Source organism: Trachymyrmex septentrionalis, unplaced genomic scaffold, assembly GCF_001594115.1.
Source record: "Trachymyrmex septentrionalis isolate Tsep2-gDNA-1 unplaced genomic scaffold, Tsep1.0 scaffold7, whole genome shotgun sequence".
In the NCBI taxonomy this organism is placed as follows: domain Eukaryota; kingdom Metazoa; phylum Arthropoda; class Insecta; order Hymenoptera; family Formicidae; genus Trachymyrmex; species Trachymyrmex septentrionalis.
The window spans coordinates 1,843,162-1,867,865 of record NW_017305884.1 but is presented as its reverse complement, the minus strand read 5'-3'; the positions used below and the strand labels follow the sequence as shown (position 1 = coordinate 1,867,865).

Here is a 24,704-nt window from a genome sequence, read left to right as displayed (position 1 = left end):
TTGACCCAGAAAGGATGTATAAATATTAACGAGGGTAAAACTGTCTCTGCTCCAAGCTCGTTAGTTGTGTATGTTATAATAATTTTATACAACACTCGTACTACTTTCGCATAAAGAGCGGTTTTGTTTTCATTGAGCGTGAAAAAGCGTATCAACGGTTATTCAATGGTTTTAAGATACCATCGTGCACCGTATGTCATGTTGTATCATTTTGTTATGTAACGAAAGAGCATTCGATGACATTATCTCGTTAATTATCGTAAAGTACATCCGCTGCATGTCAGAGAATATTTACGACTCTTTCGAACCTCAATGATACAAAAAGTCACTGTACCGTGTCGTAATGTCGTATTGGCGAGAGAATCGCACGCATTCGCGCTTTTTAATAAAGCACCGACATTTTATTTTATAAGCTACGCCGTTAAACGTGACATAGCCTGTGACTGATAAGTAGTTGGGTGGGCTTGACCCAATAATCGCAACGGCCCGATGAAAGCGTTGGATTAATTATCGCTGGGATACTGAGCCGGATGTTTAGACGTTTAGGGCTTCAATTGCGAGCGGCGTGCTCGCTCTCATGTAAATTCCGAGAATAGCGTTAGCAAGCATTTAAGATTCGCGCCAGTGAGCTTCGAATCAATTCGCGTTTAAGATTCCTAATTAAGAAAACGACACTTTCATCGTTAAACACGGAAAAAATGATCTTGCTGAAGTATTAAAAAATTTAACTTTAATTTAAATTAAAAAATTTATAACTTTAATTTAAATTTGAAGATATAGATCTGAAAATCATTTTGTTGAACTATTAAAATTGCTATGTGGAACGCTCAAGCATAAAGAGCAGTACTACAAAAAAGTTTGACATTCTAGTAACCGGCATTGTTAAATCTATAGTTTTAAATGTAACCATTGTTTCAGTATAAAATAATGATTGAATAGGAGCAGTGACGACTTGAATTAGGTTAAATTTGATAAATTTAACAATGAACTTGAGCGTCCTATATAATTATTTTAATTCTTCAACAAAATTACTTTCAGATCTATAAGTTAAATTTGTAGATAGATTTTTAAATACTTTAGCACAAAACTGTTTTTTAAATGTATTTACTGCGTTTCTTGATAATCTTGACGCTTCTTCAAATAACTTTCTCAAATAACTTTATTTTTTGTTTTGCGAGTGAGAAGTTTATCATTCTTGATTTCATCAGCGTTTTGAACATTCCATTTCAAAAAAGAAAAAAAAAAAATTCCGACTCCAACGGGGATCTCAGTTTCTTCAACGGTGGCAGATTCCCGCGGATGATCGGATTTCGCTTACCAGGCCTATCAGATATGCGTAATACGAAGTGCGACATTGCACTTGCATAACTTCGATCTGTTCGTTCCGCATTTTCACACCACGTTGCGAGGGAAGGCGACGCGATTCGAAAACAGCTGCAATTCACGCATGGCTTCTTAACATGTCGCTTCAACTCCGTTCATTGAAATTCCTTAGCAGATCTGCGTACTAATGCCGGGTATGTGTATGGTATGCAAACAGTGAGATGGAAGCGATGGAGTGGCTGGAAAACTTTTAAATTGTCTTGCGTGAAGGAACTTCATGTAGCGAGAAGATTTTTAGGATTATCACTATAACCCTTTACATAAATATAAAGTTCCTTGTATACTGTATGTTTCATAGAAATTCTTTAAATAACTGTTTATTGAAAAGTTATTTTCCCTGGCAGAAGATTCTCAGTATAATTCTGCACAAAATGGAGATTGCATAGAAACGAGAGTAGTTTTTAAAAGTTTTTGAAACGAGAGTAGTTTTTAAAAATTTTTATCATTGACGATTGTTCTTGAGCATCATATTTTAAGTAATATTAAACTTAGAATTATCCATTTCATTTAAATTATTTTTTACAGACCAATGGTCTACATTTTTAATAAAATCGTATTTAGTGTGATTGAGCATGATTGATTGAACTATTAGATATAATATAAACATTTTTTCCAAGATTATATATATATATAAAAATTTATAATAATAATGTTTTAAGTAATTTTCTAATAATTATGAAATATATTATCACTTTCAATAATGTTATAATAATATTAATCACAAAATCATGAATATCTATTGTATATTTATACATCTATCTGACAATTATAATTGCCTTATCTTTCATCATGGAGAGAAATAGAAACATTTAAAAATTTATTTAGATATTTTAGATATAGATCTGAAAAGAATTACGTTGAATATTTAAACAATTATAGTACAAAATTTTTGCACTATTATCATCATTATGCTTAAGTTCTACATTATTGAAACAACAAAAGAAAACTCGAACAAAGCCTGAGGTACAATTAAAAAACACAATTGAGAAGCCGTGTTTATTAGAATATACGATAGAAATTTTGAAATTGGTTAGTCTCTAAAATGAAATTAAAGACAATACACGCGCGAACAAAATAATAAAGTTAGCAACAATAAGACAGATTCATTAAAATTAAATAATAGCGGTGTAAAGACTCTTTATGTATAAACAAAATAAACAAAATAAATGGCGAATGTTTGTTTTATATTTTAATATACGCCGTTTTACTTTTTATTTTATGTATCTATGACTATTATCTTTAATTATATATATTATGCGACGACTCTTTTTCGCCATTTATTTTGTTTATTTTATTTTTATTAAAATTAATAGTATAGTATGATTTACAATCGTTTTCAACCCTAATAATGAAATTGTTTAAACAAAAAAAAATAGAATTAAAATTACAAGTTCGGTTAAAATTTGATAATTAATATATATAGTTGAACGATAAAAAATAAATACATAAAAAGCTATGTAACAAAAGTATGTTGTAACAAGTAAAAATTTAGTATGATTAATATTAATTCGGCCTCGGTCAACATAATAAAAGGCGAAAACAAAAAGTATGTGTCCATGATTAAAATAATATAATTACATAATTTATTGCTCGTTTGGAGATAAGAACAATTATACTACTATTGATTTTAATAAACTTTATATCTTATTGTGTTGCTAACTTTATCTTTTTGCTCGTTTATTTCTATGACTTTATTTTAAATTGTACAACATTATTTTAATGGTCCAACATAATTATTTTCAGATCTGTATCTGATATAAGTTTTTATATGATTCAGCAAAATCGTCCTTCCCGTGTAACGTCGCAATATAATCCGAGATGAAGTGTTATATAAAAAAAGATCTAAGAATCTTAACATCTCACAGATGTTCTATCAGCCACCGTCTTCGTCCTATAGCCTAACCTAGGCCAATAAATTTCGCTCGATTGCCACAGACGTTCGGTCGTTTACCTCATCCGCGGCGCCTCCGAGAAGAACGATGTGTACCGCCATGCATCCAATTTTCATTCTTTTTTCCTCCCTTTGTCCCGCCTCTCGTCGGACTCGCTTAGAAGGAGACGCTGACGGCTGTCACGGAAATAGAAAGCGACGCTCAGACGTCGTCGACAAGTTCGTCCATGTTGAAGCTACAGCTTTTACACTCCTCTCCCGGGACTCGCGTGTCGTCGTGAGATTCGTTTACTCGGCGACGATGGCGACGACCCAGTCACGGAATTAGGCGACTCTCGGTCGTCGATCGGGGAAGCCGGGGGATGATCGTTAATTTCGGAGACAGCTTTGGCCAGGCTTATAGAGACTTTTGTTTCCATCACCGGCCGGCTCGTATCAACGTGTGTATTTATACACGCGCGGCGACACTCGACATATATTTGTCATGCCCTACCGCATGCACGTTCCCATTCAGTCTTTCTCACTCTTTCCATAGATAAGTGCAACTGAAGATCCTGTAATAAAGCCTGATTTTATCAAAATTCTAAGATATGTATATATATATATATATAGATATATATATTTTTTTTTCACACTGTATTCCTGTACATATATTGGGTTTGAACAAAAGTTTATAGCGCTATTTCATTTGTATTATGTGTATATGTTTTTAAAAAAAATTTGGTGATTATCTCGATGCAGCGATGGAATAAAGTTTTTGCCTTAAAAATCTGTTTTTTTTTTTAATTTTAGTGATTTTTAACGGAGTTATAACTAATCGAAGTCAAAATGTTCCTTTTCCATTTTATCCAGCTCGTAGTTTTCTATATGTAAAAGCTATCAAACTTATAGAAACTCAAAAGAGATAGTGACCTTTCAAAAATAGAGATTTCAAGCTTTAAAACTTTTAATTTAAATTTTCTTTATTCTTAACGAAGTTACAGCTACTTGAAGTTTGTAGCGCTACAAATTTTTATTCTAATTCAATACTGTTTCACTTCAACTTATACTATTTCATTCTATATACTCTCTATATGGATCTGCAAACTCTACACAATTGTACTAGAATTCGAATGTATGTTACTTTATTTTTTCTCCGTCTATCTATAATTTAATTAAGCTTCTAAAGTGTGAAATAATTATATATAGAGAAACAGATCTTTCTGTTTCGTAGAATTTTGATAAAATCGTGACCAGACTTCGTTTTAGAATCTTTAGATACAGTTTGAGCGAAGAATCAATAGAGCAGCGCAATTAATTAATATTATGGTTGCGCAAACAATCGTCTTTCAGACGTGACAACGTTAAGTACAATCACATACACGCGATAACGTCAGATCAAGATTGGAACTCATAATTAGTTTGTGTCGCACGTACTTGGCATTTATCAAGGTACGAGATTCCTGAAGACTATTTAGTACATACTAGGCTGGTATTTGTTGCTAATTTAATGCTGGATTTTATTTTAAAGTCGAGATAAGAATCGTGTAGTATTGTAGCGCGTAATACGCCGTGTAATTAACGAGCGCGGGACGACGCCCGCCAATTATCAAGCGCCATTGCGGTCTCTGATCACTTGACGAACGAGCCTTTAATAATCCAGCTCGCACTTTCACAAGGGAGGCAACTTGCTCATGATCTTTCTCTTCAAATTGCGGAAGGTTTTTGTACAGTTACTTGTCGTAAATTACATTCTTAGAGCCTTCGTCGAATCGCACATGAACTCGTAGTTTATTTTTAATTTCATTCGATAACTTGAATGGATCTATTTTTCAAATACGATTTGATGATCAATTCAAGATATAGTTTTTCGCTTAGGATCTCAGTTTCTTAATTATTTTTGAATTTTAATGCATTTTTACTATTTTTTTAAAGCTTTCGGCCGATGACGGAAACCAATAATGTTAATAATTTTCATCTTTTAATTATATTCTTGTGTCTTAATGAATATATTTTTAATTTAATTTAATCTAACAGAGATTTTTTGCTTTAGTTAAATTGTTTAAACATAATACTTATAATTAGTTAACTAGAATAAATATCGCACATCATTACCTTATTATAGCGATAATAATAAGTCCTTGAGTAGCTAGTGATATAAGTCAATGATAAGAATATTGACGAAAAGAATAGTTTTGCCAAGTATCTAAAAATTTAGCTATGTACATACAGATTTGAAAATAATTTTGTTGGATTATCAAAAGAATTATACGTAGGACGCTCAAAATGGTTACTATAGAAATTACTGGAAATGATTATTAGAATATCAAAATTTTTTGTAGCTCTCATTATGCCTGAGTTTCCAATTCAATTATTTTTAGATCTGTATCTAGAAGACTAAATTTTTAGACTTTAATTCAGCAAAACTCTTCTTTTTGTGTAAAGATTCAGATTTAAGTAATAAGTTTTTACCCGATATCTCTCTTAATATTATTATGGAAAAGATAAATCGAAATGCGCATCAAAGATCCGCAAAAATTGCAGATTTGTGAAGGTCTTTTGTTGAAATTGTTGTAGATCTTTGGAGATTTTCTACCAACACGGAAAAACACATTCCGAGCTTCTGAAAGCCCAGCGCGTCGCTGGTGGCTGTGGATTAGGGGGACCTCTTAGATACCCGAATATCATTATCCTATGGCTGCGCTGCAATAAGGTATGCTTGACATGCATGATACGTTCTTTCAATAGATTAAACTCCGATACGTGTAATAAGCGCGCCGACGATCGATATCACCCTACTACTGTCATAGACAGATCGTATGATGTATTACCGAAATAACTATGCCCTCTGTTTGAGCTTACCATCGCGTTTCTCAGACCATTACTTCTCACAATTTGTCTCTGTCAGTATATTTTATTGCTTCTCGATTCATTCCCTCTTTGAATGTAAATATCATAATGGAAGTTTAGATAAAATAGTCATAGCAGCTAGTAAATAAAAAAGGAGAGCGTGTATTGAGTTTCGTGCCTAATTTTATTTAGGATGGCTAAAAAAACTTAGGTACTATTTTATTTATAGGATCATGAAATAAAGGTTAAAGCAAATGAAATGCATATTAGATTTTTCCCTAAACTTCTCTTGTATAAATTTCCATTGAATCCTTTTCCCATTGAATGTCGTTCGAAAGCCGTAATCGTTTCTGCCTTAACTAGTACCTTTTACTGATTTTTAGTATATCTTACATAAAATATTTTATTCTTTTTATGAGGATCTCTTACGTAAAATATTTTTATTAGAAACATTGATTTTTATTATAAAACTATATTAAGTCATACCAACCCAATAAAAGTAGATATTTTTATTCGTAATAATGATTTATCTTATTCTGCGTAGGTTCTTGTTTGTCTCTGAATTTAGTCTTTTTTTTTTTGTCTTTGAATTAATATTCTATCTTTGCAATAAAGAATTTATTATTTGCTAAAAATGTGACATGTCTGACAAGAATTTATATAACCGAATAAATAATCCTCTGCTCGATTGCTTTTAAGTAAAAAAAAAAGGAACATGCGCTTAATCATTGTTGATCATAAAACACTATCGCGACGTGTATAGTTAAAGTTTATTGTGCAAGATTCGTTTTAGCGATTCCAGAAGCGTCGCTCTAATCGACGGCGCCCATATTCAGGGCGTCATGACAAATGTTTTATTTTACGGGCGCGATAGAAAAATCCGAAGGACAAGAATTATCGCCGTTTACACGGCGGAAATGCGCGGGAGCGTCAGCATGTTAATTGTCGAAGATTACATTCGACGCCGCTCTTTCTTATCTGATTTGTCGCCGTCTGCAGCTTGCTTGCAAAGCTGTTTTGGGTTAAGGACGAGGATCGACGTGGTATCGCCCTTTCGTTTTCAACTCTCGATCTTGGCTGAGAAAGAACTGTCACGCTCTCAGCAGCTCGTTTTCTTTGATAAACGATAAAGTTTATCGCCTTCCAATGCGGTCCGGTCTGGTTTATCGTCACCTCCGATAGGTCGGAATAATCGATGGTGCCGCTTTCAGCACCGCAGATACTTCGTACCGCCTACTCTCTCAAAAGAAATCCAAGGCTTCTCATGAGATCACAGAAAATATCACTCGGCTAAGCTGATCCAAGCTCTCTAAGGGAGCGAAGATATGTTAAGTCAAAACTAAAATAAGAGAATCTCGGGGGTACTTATAACTTCGATAACGAGAATGATTTACAATATGGCTGTAGCAAACATACATGGAAAGAAGTTTTACTAAAGTATTTAAAAATTTAGCTAGATACAGATCTGAAAGTAATTTTGTGGAATCACCAAAATCATTATGTAAGATTTTCAAGCTGGTTTCAACTAGAATGTAAAAACTTTTTGCATCAGTATTTTTTATCGTGCTTGAGCTTCTTACATAATTATTTTGATGGCCCCACAAATTATTTTCAGATCTGTGTTTACCTAAATTTTTAGATATTTTAACAAAGTCGTTTTTTCCGTGTAGCCATATTTTTAGATACTTTAGTAAAACCGATTTTTTTATGTAATTAAAAAAGCACCTGAAAAGGATGGTTTTATTAAAGTATCTAAAATTTTAGCTAAAAATAGAGTTGAAAAAATAATTAGGACTCTCAAGCTGGAATGTCAAAAATTTTGGCAACATTGTTTATAAGATTCCTCTCTCCTCTCCTCTCTCTCTCTCTCTCTCTCTCTCTCTCTCTCTCTCTCTCTCTCTATGTAATTATTTTAATAATTCAACAAAATTATTTTCAGATCTGTAATTATAATTAGTTTTTAGATACTTCAGCAAAATCGTTCTTTTCGTGTAAAAATTATATCTAGAAAGTAGATATTAGATTATACGCAAACGTTCCTATTAATTGTAATTTCGTGCAATACATCTTTTTGCCACGTTGTATCTACTTATCTGTTCTGATTGCCTCTCAGAATTACAGTCTTGTCAAGGTATTTCGTAAACGAGATATTAATTTATGCGTGTTCTGAATAAATGACATTTCGAGAAAATACAGGTTAATCACGAGACAACAAAGTTGGTTCAGTTGGTTTGCACTATGTGCAAATTTATCTAATGTGTAATCAGCGGTAAATTCGAATCAAAACGAATAGAAACTTCGATTTTAGTACGGTATTATTACCTCATCGGAAATGTTTACTTAAGTATGGCAGACCGGAAGTGTCGATTGACAGCTACTGTCCAACGAGAACTATAATTTCAATAGCACTTTCCACATTATTAATTTATTTATGGTTCTGCTACACCGACTCGCTGGTAAATACGAAAACAAAAAAATTAGGAGACATTTTTTCTGATAATAAATACCGGCCTCAGAATTGATAGCAACTATGCGCGATATCTTATTTCGACAATTGCCAGACCGGTTACTTTGAAAATCATTCTCCATAGAAACATAATATAAATTTAAGATTGCAACATATAGCGAGAATTTTATCAATTAGCATTTTCTCCGATTAATCAAATGTATTCTCAAAAGTATTCTCTTTAATTTATGCAACAAAGATACCTTGACGTAACTGCACATTTATCCTTTCACGCACGGTCAAATTCAGCTATTTTTACGTAATTTAAAAGGCATGAGAGATTCTCAGATGCATGCGACATCGTTCCGTAGTTAAACTATCGAATTTACGGAGATTTACGACGAGCGTTCGGGCCTTAATTCATCCACGAATCGATTAACCTTGGTCTGAGCGTTCGAGCGGGACTCGCCGTCGTAAAAGTAAAAGCACAGCTAAGCCGGTATATACTAATACACGGCCGTTTCAGTGCGATGTCAAAAATCGCGAAGCCGTCTGACACAAATACCACGTTATTTGCGCTCGAGACCACCGTATCCTAGATACCGCGAAACGATCGATACTGAATGCGATTTCGAAATCGGAAGTCGATCCCTCAGCAACCTTGCTTGTACCGGTGCCTGCACACTAACAGCCGTTTGAGAATTTCTTTAGCCTTACCATAGATTTGTGGTCTAAAGACTTTCCCCGAGAGCGACGGAGTTAAGTAACGGCATGTTCTCGAGTAAGGTCCCGTTCACACCATATTTCTCAATCAGATGGATCGTGCTCGGGAATGAATGAAATTATATTATATTTCGCAGTACACTCTGGTCACTCAAATCCGCTTCATACGCTTTCATCATGATTCTATCATTCACGGCAATAATAGAATATCTACATTTAATAAAATACATATATAATTTAGAATCGGTTTTATGTAATAACTTTCTAATTGTTGTCTTCGACTTTGATTGAATTTTTCATGAATTTGAAGTTTTCTTAAAGAAAATCTAATATTAAATATTTTTGTCCATAATTGGCACAAATTATTGATCTAATAACATGTATTGTTAAATTTAAGTTTAACTAGAATAACGGACATTTTACTGAAGTAAAAAATTATAATTAAATACAGATTTGAAAATAATTTTTTTTTTATTATCAAATAATTATAATTATTATCATATAATTATGTAGAACGCTCAAACTGGTTGCTAGAATGTCAAAATTTCTTGCGACATTGCTCATCAATTGTTTGAGTGTCCTACGTAATAATGATGATTCAACAATTATTTTTATTTTATGATTCAAATTATTTTCAAATCTATATATCTAACTTTTAAATACTTCAGTAAAATCGTTTTTTTCGTGTAAGTTTAAAGGATCTAGATACGCGTTAGACAAATTATATTTATTAATTCTACTGATTTATTTGACCCAAATTGTAATTTATCTTCTTATTAATATTTTATTTAAAAACTTTTTTTCTTTGGTATTTGTTGACTTCATCTGTTAATGTAAGATCTTTTTTCTGAGAAAATATTTTATTTTTTATTTTTTGGAGTACTTTAATTACTTTGAGATCTAAGCAATATAATTATATGGTAAATTCGAGACCAGTAGGATTAAAAAACATAATTAAATCTCTAATAGAGAATTCTATCAACCTATTGTAATAATTAAAAATTATTAATTTTATTAATTTAAAGAAATCTATTTATCTATTTATCTATTTAACAGCAATGTATAGCAAAGTCTAAAGATTCATATATTATTATTATATGCATTAAATTGTTGCTTATAACGTCACACTTACAAAGCGTACTTTCTATGAAATCATGGAAAGAAAAGAGAGAGCTAGAGTTGACAGTGTGAGAGAGGCTTAATATAGCTCGTACGTCATCGTTTTGTGCATGGATCACTGCCTGCGTTTCGCGAGCAGCCGCACTGGAATGCCAGATTTTTCCGCCGTGTGTTGCAAATACCTCCCTCCCTTCTACCTTTCCATCGATCCTTTGCCAAGTACTTGCACACACGTGAACGTATGTATGAACGCATACAGCATCACGCGGACGAACTTCCGCCCCTTCTCCATTGGGCGCTGGAGAGTGAGAGGCGATACGATTTGCTTTTCCCGTTATCGGCTGCCGTAACCGCCACCTTTGATAGAGTGGATCGATTAAGTTCTCTCGCGTGATCGAGGATCTCAGTGCCTGGACTAGTTACGAAGTTGCGAAAGAATGACGATAACCATTTTGAGATTTTAAGACATTCACCTAAAATGAGCGTAAAGATATGAATACTCTTTGAATTTCTCTTGAAATTTTACTCCAAAAGAGTTGAAGTACTGATACTATTGAAAAAGAATGAAAACATTTGCACTCTTGAATAAGAATGATAGATTTTCACTCTTTTTTTGGAGTGAGATTTTATACTTTTGAAGTCAGATTCGCTCCAAAGAACAAGTGAGATTTCTTTTCTTTACAGTGTGTACATGAATCTCGCTCCAAAAAGGAAAATCTGCCGCTCTTATTCAAGACCAAATATTTTAATTTTTTTTTTTTTCAATAATAGCAGTTATTTTTCACTCTTTTGGAGTAAAAATTCACTCCAAGAAATTTGAAGAATAGGAGCGAGTAAAAAATAGATAAGATATAAATAAGAAGACGAGGTATAAATAAGAATAGCAAAAGATAAAATTATATTGAAATAAATTGTATTGAAATAAATCAAACGATCTTGTTTCTTGGCATGTTTCCGTGCGCCAAAATTTATCGACGATGCGATTAAAACCACACATTGTCGCCAACGTTGTCGGAACATCCTACAGGCCATTCATGATTTCCTTATCACTTCCGTGCCGTATATCTTCGACGTATAAATAGCCCCATGCCAAAATTATCTACGCTTTGAATCACCGGTTTTAATCTGGGAACCACGACGGTTGTCGTGTCACTCGGTCATTACGTCTCGATTTCCGACATTGCGGTCATCTCCGGTTTTATTAATAAGCATTTCTCGTGTCTTATTTTACTTCCGCGATAAATCTCTCGTCCGTTTACAGGAGCAATCTTGATAGACAATCGTTTTACACTGTCGAATTGCGGCGAAATGGGACGAGTTCAAATAAAAATAGGAGCTATCCCGCCCACACGATATTCGTCGTCAAGAGTCGTGCGAAGTTTATGAACGCCGACAAAGAAATTGTCACGTGTCTCTCCCTCTTTGCATTTGTATAATATATAGATCATTGATTAATAAAAGTCCTCATCCGTCAATACGAGTACGACAATGATATAATGTTGGCATTACGTGTCCACATCTGTGTGTGTGGATTACGATAAAAAATTACTTGATTATTCTGGATTAAGAAATCGAGTGAAATAAGTTAAACACAAATAATACAGTAAAGCTTAGCTTTATAATAAAGTTACATTGATTTTATTGATAAATAGTTGTGTTAAGAAATACCGATGAATTATCCTGAAATTAATAACCAACTATCTAGCTAAAAAAATAATTCGTTTGAGTTATGGCATTACATTTTTCAGTATTAACGATTTACTTGCGGTATTGTCACTTTGCATAATGCTATTAATTTATGTATTATTATAATGTATACAATCATAAAACTGTTATATCAGGTAATATTCATAATTCTGATTTTTATAATTTTCTAAATTGATTTCTTATACATTTATATAGTATATTCTTAAATTTCTGCAATTCTATCACTCTACATTAAATCGGATCCAGATCAACATGGAAGGAATTCTTTGATGAAATATCTAAAAATTTAGATAGATACAGATAATCTGAAAATAATTTTGTTGAACCATCAAACTGATTATAGTAGGTAGACTCAAGCATGAAAAATGCTGCAAAAAATTTTGACTTCTATTCCAATTCTTAGTAACCAGTTTGAACGTCGTACATAATTATTTTGAGCTTCCAACAGAATTATTTTTTTATTTCGTTAAATTTCAGATATTTCAGCAAAATCTTTTTTTTCCGTGAAAGAAAGCATGAACGAATGCGAATGAACAATTTACTTCAAAAGTATACACGCCGTCGACTGGCGCTTTAAAATATTCTTATATTTTTTAGCCTATTATACATTTTCTGTAATATCTATATATTTTTGCAAGTTTCACTCTTACATTTAAATATTATATTTTACTAATAAATTTCAGATGCAGCATCGCACAATATTTAAAAAAAATTTCATTACATTTCTCAACATTCATATTCTGCTACAAACATTTTGTTATGTTATTTCATTTTGTTATTTCTTTTTCCGTCGAAATATCCGACCGCGTTTCCGTCCTGGAAGACGGAGAATTTCCTGTTCATGAAGAGAAAGAAGAAAAGCGAGGAGAACCAAATTTCACGAAGGCACTAAAACTCAAGTTTGGAACGAATTGCGAAAGATAGAAACGGAAGTGGATGAGAGAAACGGTGACGCTAATCTGCGGAACGAATACTAATTATTAGGTGGCATACGCGCATTTAATTCTGCATTACCTGCTTTTTTTAATGTAATTACTTGCGTGAGATATTTCTAGCAATTCTAGCACCCTAACGTTATATCTCAATTTTATTCTCTTTGATGATTTACAATTAAATAAAGATAACGTTTTTTTAGATAAAGATAAATACACAAATTTTTTTTTAATTGTGAAACAATTTGTGCTAAATATAACAATGCGTATAAATAGCATTCAGCGTATTTGTAAGGCGGGAATGTCTTGAGTACTTCACGGGAGTAATGAAAGGTTAAGTGCGCGTAATCACACGCATTCGCGGTTCGGTGCTCAGCCCACTGTGCATTTCTTACACGACATCGTTTCTGAGGCGCCGGATACACGCATGTCTTCTTGGCAGTTCGTTAAAGATGGAGAAGGATTTGTAATAGTAGCATAAATAGGAGGAGATATTTATGTTGGCTGCATAGATCGAATTTTCTGTCATCCACCGCGGTTGGTATTGTCATTCTAGCTGAGACATTAATTTAGATTAGATATAGACCTGGCGCGCAATTGTTAACGTAATTTTGTTGTAGAAGTCATTAAGGCTAATGAGATTGTGCGGCAGTTTCGTCAAGAGCGATGTCTGCGATATTCGGCGAGATGCCGCATTTTGTCCGCATTGCGGATGCGAAAGCGCGAGTTCATGAAAAATCCCGATGACGACATACAACCTGCTTTACGATCGCTCTCGAGCCGTGTTAGATTCTGCCGATTGCCAAGACGGGAGCTATCGCGAAAATTGCTCCGGGTTCGACGCGCTTAATGTATCACCGTGAGCGGAATTTATACTAGACGATGTTTTCTAAGTGCGCAGATAAGTCGGTTGGCAACGAGGGCTTCGCTTGAGAACACTCGTGAACAGCGTTTGCAACTGATTATAACTGTTGATACTGTTTACACACTAATTTGTGATAAAGTATTTTTCAAACAATTTTGACTGTTTTGATGTATTATTTTGAATGCTGAACACGAATCCCTTGTTTAAATTTATTATCTATCACGTCACAATTTTTAAAGACATGTCAAAGAGGTGTCAATGAGACCAAGTCGACAATTTTGAAGATTAACAACAAATTATTTTATAAATTTCGTTAATGTCACGCGAAAGTATTAAACTTCTAACTTTAAAATACATTTTATTTTGTATAATTTTTTGTTTTCGAGATTCCATATAATACATGGAAAAAGCATTTTATTTCATGTTAATACTACAGAAAATAATTCTGTGGAAAGTAAATGCTTTTGTATTTATATAATATAACCGGACCATATTATAATAAATAAAAGAACGATATAAAATTGCTAAAATACAATAAGGTCATTTTCAAATTGCTATGTCTTAAAAACGACAAATCATATTGAAACAAAACGAAATGCGTTTGAAAGTTAAAAGTTGATGTTTTCGCGTAACGAAATTTAGAAAAAAAAATCGTTATCAGTATTATACAACATGGCAATCTTTGATTTCATTTTTTTTTATTTATTTTTCTCAAAATTGTGCCGTGATGAAATAACTAAATGAAATCATATTCAATATTCAAAAAAGCTACAGAAAACGACCTTTGATTAGACAATGATCTCAAGGGGTCAATTCGCAGACTAGTGTTATTATGCAGCACATAAACATGTTTATAACCTGGAAGTAATCACCTGAAGTGTTTTTTATACTCCAGCGGCGAAAAAATATGAATTGTAAAGTATTATTTTGCATGGATATATGTTCAACCTATTTCTTTCTTCTTTAGTAATCTTCACAAATTTTTTTGTCTTAAATGTGTAATCGCGAATCCGCAATAAAAAAGCGTTATAGTAATAAAAATCTTTATTTTTATAGAAATTCCAATAAACATAACTGACTACTCCCGAGTTAGCTATATGCAAACAAGTATATCCGCAAAATGCTTCGTGAAATAGATCACTATTTTCAGTCGAAAACTTTGTCGGGAATTGTCTGAACAAGTTTATATTTTTTTTTATATTGTGTTTATCTTTAGATTGTTAAATGTTTTTTTAAATGTCACAGTTTTAGCATAATTCAATTTAAATATGCACAAATGAAGACATTTGCGCAATGCATCTCCATGATTAATTTATACTTCAACATTTTAATTAATTCTGTGTTTATTTCACAGTTATTTTAGCGGCGGAAAAATATGTTTGTTACAAGGAATAAAAATATAAAAAAACGAGAAAATTCAAAGCAAGCCGGGATTTTTTAAATGCATATTATCCGCATATTATCAGTTTCCAAGAAACGATTAAATCATTTTCATATTACATTGTTTGCGACATGTTGTCTACTCTATTTATTTATGCAATCTAACTATATATGAAATTATATATGCGTCTTGATGTATTCGTATCAAGTTCTCATCTAGCAATTTATTTGTTTCTTCACGCCTAGGAAGTTCAAGGCCACATTTGCAATTTAGTCTTTTCCACCCGTCTAGACAGTGTTATGCCTGATCTTTATTCAATAATTAACGCTCTTGCTTAGAAATGTGTAACCAAAGTGTAAACAAAACGAAAAATTATAGCGGCATTATGAATATCACACGTTTTTACATTCATCAATACTGAATTATTTACATTGAGGAAAAACATCCTCTAATTTTTTTTCAAATCAATCAAGGTTTTATGTTTAAATTGATTACGCATGATTTTGCGTAATTTTTTTCTGAGATAAAAAAGATGAAAATGTAAATTACTTTGTGTTGTTTTTCCAATGTAATTTTTTTCAACATGATTTTTAATATAAATTGTAATTATATAAATAGACGGAAAAAAGATATTACATTAACAGAGTAGCTAACAGCAGTCTAGGTACAAATAATTTTAATAATTCAATAATAATATTAATGAAATAAATATATGTCCTTGTTAATAAAATATTATTAATACTGTTTTATTATTATCAAATTGATTAATTTGTTAAAATTTATTAATACTCAAATATTTTATTAATTGTTATTGAAGTAACAAGATTATTTGCAATTATATTATTAAATTGCTATTTATTAATACATATCTTTTTTTTATATGTTGTAGTAATTATTTCATTCTCAGTGAGAATACATGAGAATAATTAATTTACTTTTGCATAATAATATTATAAGAATTTCAGAACAGTATTTTGTTATTCGCATAATGCATGAAGCTACTGTAAAAATTTATCAGATTTATTAAAATCATAAATAGTAGCATAAAAATTTATTATAATATATTTTTATGTTTTACGCTAATTAGTTTAAAATCTCATTTATATTTAGCATACTAAGTAATAATATTGAATTAAATAATTTCACATTATAATAAACTGAAAATTTTTTTCCCGCAAAATATAAATTGCATTTAAAATTTTAGAAGTTCCTCCTGCATGTTACGTGAAATATTGTAGGAATATAATTTTATTCTCAAGTTATGTTCTAGATCTGAGCCGTATTTTATGACTTATCGCGTTCTGCAGACGCGAGTAAATTATGCAAATTTGATGGAAAATTAAACTGTACCTTACAGGGTCGTCATAAAATAGCACTAAAATTGTAACACTATTATATAGATCGAATGTCGTTTGACTTTGATATTTTATAGATTATTATTTCCTTTTTTTAAACAGTTTTTTTTAAGGAAAATTAACGAGTTTATTTTACTTCTTTTATATTTCATTTAGAAAGAAGATACATTACAAATATTATTGAAATATTAAGAAAGGACGTCGCGATGACGAAATATTGAAAATGTAGTTGTCTTTAATGTTTCGTTAATAATTTATTTTGACAATTTATTTTGGTACGAACCGTACCGTTTGATTAGCTTAAAAATAATTTTTAGCAAAATAATGATAATTTAAAATTAAATTAGGATTTTTTGATAAAAAAAAGTTTTGCATTTTAATTTAGCATCTTTCTCTTTCTCTCTCTCTCTCTCTCTCTCTCTCTCTCTCTCTCTCTCTCTCTCTCGTAGTAAATTATAATATTTATACGTTAAAAGAGTATCAAAATGAATTTATATTATACTAAACACATTGCAAACTGTCTACGCGTGGCAACAGGTCTTCATTATCATTGTTAATAGAAACTGTTTTGATTTACTGCATTAATGCTTGTTTCTATCAATGTAAATCAACTTGATGTTCTTGGTTTTATTTACTTGTTACGTTTTTTTATGTTTAAGAATTATAAAAGGATAAAGGCTGAAATAAACCGAGATTAAAATTAAGCTACAATATATTAGTAGAGATAAACATCAGGGATAAAAATTAAATCGTACGATTTATAAAACATATAAATCTCGAAAAAAAGTCAGCTTTTTATGGACAATTGCCTTACCGGCAGATACGATCGACATGAGGTGAGTGTACAATTGAAAAATGATATCTGAGACGGCCGAAGGCGACGAGCGTAAAATTCGTCCGGCACTCCAAGTCAGTCCGTAATATCTTGCTACTTTCTACGGCCCCTTATTAACTATCGTTCGCCTTCGTAGCGAGTTATCCGCTTCGGTATGCCTCGCGTGTGCGTATAATATGTGCACATGCATTCCCCGGTTTCGCGTTACGCTGTGTGGTGCGCTCGTACGCCGAGGGCGGTGCGCCGTAGTAGCGTGCACCGGCTGTGTTATTTTTATGAATGACTCGCCGGCATCGTAATCCCGCGCATGCAACTACGACGGCGTGCAGCCTCACCGACGCATCCGCGTCGCCCGGCGCTCGATAGAAAGTTGAATGAATCGCGCGGCCTCAACCGCGTTCAGCGATTCCGTTCTTGGTGCCACTAGAACTAGAGAGATCGTCTGGAAATGAAGTTTCGTCAAATATCGATCTGTAACAGAGATCCCTTTTATAAATCTACTTCTTTAATATTCTAGTTTTCTAATAAATTTGAGTATTCCAAAAATCTATCTGTTTTAAGAATTGTTTTAAGAAACGTTTAATGTACAATTAAAAGATTTTTACTGAATCAAACAAATCTAAAACTTTCTTCTTTATTACAATAAAATACTTATTCATTATGTATATATATATATAATACGTAGAAATAGACATATTTGATGTTGTATATAAAAATTAGAGGAAATTTATCAAACATATTTTTATTTCAATGAGGCTATTCCAAGAAGAGATAGACGATCGATTCTCTATCGATTGACAAGACTAGCTCAGTCATTCATGATGTTTGTTGTCCCAGATTATACAGACCGACGCGATAAAATCCGTTTACGTTATGTAATGTAGTATCTCTCTGAAACGCTTCCGGAATTTCGCTCTGGTTTCCAAGGGACAGAAATACTGTACGATAAGCGAGAGATATACATATCGATAACTTGGGATATTCTATATTCTACTATGAAAAGAGCCTGGCGATTTCGTTCACAAGTTTGTCGCAATATCTATTTCGCTCGAATTTAATATACATATTCTCGTGTAATTTTAGAATGATTAGTGAGTTTTTGGACCGATTTTTTGTTCTTGAAATTTACTTTAATTACGCTGCGATATCCGAAGAAATTATTATACGATTCAATATGAAATTTTCTTTGAAGTGCCATGTCCCGAAGATTTTTTTCAGTGAACACGATACTGTTGATAGAATTTACATAAATTGGGTTAAAATGAATTAAAAATAGCATTTTCGGCTATTTTCAACATTTTTTACAGCAAAATACAAATTTGTTTTTAAATAAGATCTACTGTGTTGGGATAGCTTTATAAATAAATAAAGTTATTTTTACTATTATTATTATTATTTATAAAGAATCATTGTTATTATTATAAAGAATAACCGTTGAAAAATGTTTTCTGAACGTGCTCCATTTCGCACAATGTGATACATTGTACAATGAAAAGAACTCGGGAGCTCTATACGAATTGTAGAACCCATTAATTGTATCAAATGATATCTTCTCGAGAAACGCCATACGTGCTTATCCATATCTGTATGGGAAAGATCATTTCGCGTGTCCAGACGAGGAGAACGAGGAGGAAGACGCGCTCTTCCTGTTATCCAGAGGACGTGATGGGAAAAGGGTCATCGAATGGCCCTGAGTTCGGGGTCATCCGTCTCAGAGGATGTCTGGACGTTAATTAAAATGTGCCGCGCATCTGGCCGAGTGCCGTTTCTTTCTTCCATTCCTTGCCCCCGCCCCTCCCCCTCCCCCTTGTCCCTCTCTCTTCACCCTTCCATCATCCTCTTCAGTCTTATCCTTCGCCCTGCAATTTCTTCTTGCGCGATGTATGCGTGCGACTTTTAAAGCGCCCGAAGAGTGTCACTTGGACGGCAGCTGGTTGGGTTATCTATGTGCGAGGAGTCTACGCGACTCGAGGATGTGTCGTCATTTCCTGCCACCGACTGAACGACCACCAACCGGCCACCGACTCGTCGATCGGCTTCGGAGTCCGGAGCACGATGGCGAATACGTAGTTTGCGCCATTCTGTATGTGACACCCGATAGTCTCACTGTAACGCGCGCGTCAAGAACGGAGACGGTCCCACCGACATGTCGTACCTTCAAACATTGTGAAAAGAGAGGCCGATCGATCGACCTGACATGAATGATTGAACGATTTTATGGGTTTATTGGGATGGAATGTAGAAATTACAGATGAAAAAATAATGAAAAATATGTAAGTTGTCGAGTGCGTTTATCAAGTACGTTATTAGCGGATCGGTTCACAAAAGGAAAGTTATTATATTTGGCGAATTTTATTATACTGAATATATATAAATGGATGTAACATTATTATATATATTATGCATTAATAGAGCTCGTTACTTTCAAGAGCGGAAATAAAATGATTGGTCGCGCAAGTTGGCTTAGTGTCATCCTTTATTGCCGATAAAGTGTAGGCAAAATGAGGGACTTTATTCCTGGTACAATAGCAAATAAAGGCGAAGGCCATTCAGTAAAACGTTATTTCTTGCATTTTATCCAAGTAGTTTTTTTCTTTCCACGTACTGCGCATGATTATTTGTCATACTGGCATTTTTGTTCTTAGTAAACAATTTTATTATGACAAACAAAAACTGAAGAGATAATATGATGATAACCTATCATTTTTTTTCACTCCAAATAAAATAATTGAAAAAAAATCTATATATAAGGGAAAATTACCGAATGGTAATTTTTAAGCTGTTTTTATATTATTATATTTTAATGAAATAAATAAGTTATAATTCGAAATTATATCGCTTATTATTTCGGATACTTATTAATTATTACACGTTTAACTTTTTACAATAGCAAATTAATTTATTATAAGTTTTTTTGTAACATGTTGCATAAAAGTCTTCTAATGCTGCATATAAGTCTTCTAAATCGTATCTCCTTCAAAAGTTTTCGTTTTCGATTTGACAGATGCGTAAACGCGCCTGCCACCGTAATTTTTCAGCTTTCTTTGGCCTTCGACAATAAAATCGGAAAAAAATAATATAAATGGCAATCACAATGGCCGGCCATAATGTTGAACAGCTCCTCTCAGCGGGACAGTCCTTAGAAATTTATTTCTCGCATCCGCGCGCCATTTCGCAGACTCCGGTCGTAACTTCTGACCTTCGTGGCGCTTACGTTAGGGAACGCGTTGAGTCAGAGTATAGTCGTTTTTAATCCTTTTAGGCAAAGTTGAAGGACTCGCATTTTAAAAAGAGGGTTTGCTTGCCATCCGCCTCAACGGAATAACGAACTTAAAAGTAACGTTGGGTGTGAAATGTTCATTTTCATTTAAAATGCTATTTGTTGTTTTGTTTTGGAAATTCGAAGAAGCTATATAATAAATAAATAATTTTTAATTAAAAAAATAAACGTTATTTTTTATTACGTCATAGAAGGAAAAACATAGAAATTTCGTTGAACGTTGTTAGATCTCTAAAGTAACAGTAGTAACCCAATTCTCTTGAGTCAAAATAATATTTTGTTATTTTTAACGCTTTTATCAAAACACATAAATTAATTCATTTCTGTGGACAGTTTCGAAATAAATATAATACGTCCATATTACTTGTGCGCTTACAAAAAATCTATTGCAACTGTTGAGAATTGATTCAATTCTCCTCTTGAAATATACCTATATTTTTTTATCATCGAATTACAAATTTGAGGGATGAAATAACTCTACAAAGTTAATGCTTATATTTAATTCCAATAATTATATACAGAATAGTAAGCTATATAAGAAAATATTTTAAACAAAATTTTTAATGGTTTTTATATAATACTTTGTAACTATGATTTAGATTTTTTAGAAATATAAAAAATATGTTGAAAGTATTCCTATCCCCATTAAATTTTGAGGGGTTGTTTCACTCTTTAAATCTCAAATTGAACTAGTATAAAGAAATACATATCTTTAAAATTTTTATTATATATTTAACAACATATTTTAAGGAGAATCGTATCAGTTCCGGGCAGTTGTAACTGATTCCTTGTTAATAAATAATAAATTAAATTTAAGCCAAATTGAACACAATTTCTTGAATTAAATTATTTAACTCTATTATTTTAGTTAAATTAACATATTAACAATGAGTAGAAGCAGTGGTAATTTATAGAAATGATTAAAAATAATTCAAATTAGGTGTAATTATGAATTTAACAATGAAACGAGCGATTAATGTATAAAGAACAATCTCTTTTTTAATTTACCATTTAGATTATTCCAAACGTGAAGTACTCTTGTAGGCTATGTTTATCGCTTTCTTACGGTCGAGTTTTCTTGAGTCATCTCTCAAAGAAAACTTGCAGGATGCCTGCTCGGCCGTTCTCGACCTTTGGATCAGATGGATCGAGGCTGTTCCTCTTATCGCGGTTTTATGAAAATCATCCCGGAAGCCGCGCTCGTGCCTCCAATCTATACCTCAGAATCCGGGAAGCTGTCGATAGGGAAATCCATTAAGTCAGTCAGCCGCGAAATCAAAGTCTTTCGCAAAATGAATACGTTCGAGAGGGAAAACGCTCTTCTCTTGTTCCAAACTCCAAGTTTTCCGATTCATTATATTTCTTTTAACCTTGGAGAACTTTTATGTTATTTATTATTATACTTATCATATACTATCTTCTTTTCTTTTCGTTTTAAAGCAAGTAGATGTGAAATTGATATAATTGTTGTGTAATAATATATTTCAAATATTTAGTCAATTTACTTATATTATTTCCAATACATTTATTACTAAAATGATTTCAGTTAGTCGTAATTTTTGGAAATTGAAGTTTAAACGAAATTTATAGTTGTTCGTAAAAGCGTTAAAAAGATACATATTTTATATACTGTATATTTTATTTAGATATATAAAGACATTATATAAATGTTATATAGTTCAGATGTTTATAAATGTCTTAAAATGCCATCAAGTATGGCTCTCTGATTCATGACATATTAAAACTATACTTTAGACAATCTTAAATATAAACTCCAATTCTAAACACCCGCCAATATCTATTTATCGTTATTTTTTTCCTTATAGTAGTTTACTTTTTATTCTCAATTTTGTTTCCAAATTGATTATGGAGAAAAATAAAAATAATAAACATTATCATTGTAATATTGTTGACTGTAAATTTGAACAGAACTGTTCGGCTAAAAAGCCGAAAAGAATCAAAATAGCAAACCGAACTCGTGTACGGAGAGAGAAAAGCCAGGTAACGGAAGAATATTTTGGAGTAATGTCAGGATGTATCCAAGGAGATCTTGTGAAAAGGCATAAAGCGACAGGTCGATTCAGTACGAGGCCACACGTGTATAGATTGCGGAAAGTTCTTTATTCACTTCGCAACGGAAATGTACGAGGAAAACGCCAGGATGCGTCCAATATGGACGGAGACTAAACTCAAACTCTCTTAAGAGTAACTATAAATTTTGTCGAAATTTTCAAGAAAAATGCTAAACGTTTTAAGAAATTTTCAAGAAATTATGATTAGCTCAAAATGTTTTAATGATATATTGTAAAATATAAGGTAATTATATATAATATAATATAAGAACAACTTTTGAACACACTTGCGATGATCGAAAATTTGCCACAATGCGTCGGGGCGACGATGTCTAAAATTTTCGACACGCGGAGCGCCTTTTAAAATTAGACAAGCCTCCCACGAAGTCGGTACCGCGATGTGAATGTGCTCTTAACATCACGAGTCTACGCTATTAATAAAGCAATTAGAGCTACGACTGCTATCGTCGTTACCCAGTTACGAGTTACTCATAAAATTTAGACGCGTCACAGAGAATTTAAGTGGCACTGCAAAACTTTGTGCGCCATCGGAAATTCATTAAATGTTTGTCCACATAATTGTATTTTGTCGCGAATATTCATATCATTTTTTAATAAAATATTTTTTTTTAATGAAGACTAGTAAATAATTAGAATCTCATTAGATCGTACATGTGAATACACAACCAATAGGAAATAAAACCACAACGATCGAAGACCGTTGGATCTTTAGTGTTTAAATAATTCGGTGTGGATCTATATATATCAAATAATCGTATATGTAATCAATCGTTCATTGATCGACAAAGAAGAGTCTGATTGCATTAATTGGAATTATGATTGAAAATAGGCAAAGCAGAATGTTCTTAATTCTATTGTAATTCTAGTCGAGATAACCAAAATTCTGATTGATACGATCAGAATCTTCTGATTTGTTCATTTTCAATGAGAAATTTTTCTCAATGTTTTAATATCAGCGAGTCAATTATTTTTTTATCACATGGAGTCAGAAGTCCTCCCTGGAAGAGAATAATATCGAACCAAGCTTTCCCCGGGGACATGAGCGCGATTCGCGACCGGCGTCAGCTTTTTCTGTCGTTGATCTTTCGTTCCCCATCTCGTTTTTTATCAGCGCGCGTCTCGCATGCGGATCTGACTACGGTGGTTTTAGACGCCGCGGCACGCACGGCATTTCCGGCAACTCGACCCGAGGCGCAGCGTCGAATGCAGCCGCGAATGGCAGAGCGAAGAAGAACGAAAATATCGAGAAGCCGTTGTTCCTTTTGTTAGGCTGAATTCGCTGTAAAGATGAGGCGAACGAATGATGACGCGCTGTTACGACCGTTCGTAGACACCCATGGTGATATAGCCAGCGGAAGCCACGGGAAGGATTATCGCCCAGTGACAGGAATATTACTTTCCAGACGTTCATTAAGAATCTCACCGAAACTCACCCCCTTGATTATTTCCGTTTCACTCGTTGAAATCCTCTCGGAAGTTCCGGACGGCATTAAAATAATGATCTTCTACAATCTACGAGTTTTCACACGATAGTGTTTTATTGGAATAAACGCAGCATGAATGACAGTTTCCTGACTTTAAAAAATGTTAATTGGATATAAAACTTTTTCTCTGGTATTTTGACAGATGTAGATTCATTTAATGAATTCAAGTCTATTTAATTTCCTAAAACTTCTTTTCAGCTGTATTTATTGTAGCTAGATCTCTATTTTTTTGGCTCTATCGTATAGATTACTTTATTACATTCTTTTCCATATTCAATGTTTTCGCAAATGTCAAATTAATATGGAAAAATTTAAATTTAAAAAACCAAAGAAACAATTACTTAAATTATATACAGATAAATCTTTCTTTTTTAAATTTGC

At 32.8% G+C, this 24,704-nt stretch overlaps 1 protein-coding gene across 1 annotated transcript in view; it reads left to right on the top strand.

Annotated features, from left to right (window-relative positions):
• The window catches only part of LOC108753430 (tRNA dimethylallyltransferase, mitochondrial), a 102,952-nt gene that overhangs the window by 52,072 nt on the left and 26,176 nt on the right, over positions 1-24,704 (top strand). Inside the window, exon 4 of the mRNA XM_018494977.1 lies at positions 5,831-5,966. Within this exon, the coding sequence (XP_018350479.1) occupies positions 5,831-5,966 (136 nt within the window). The remainder of the gene's footprint in view (positions 1-5,830; positions 5,967-24,704) is intronic.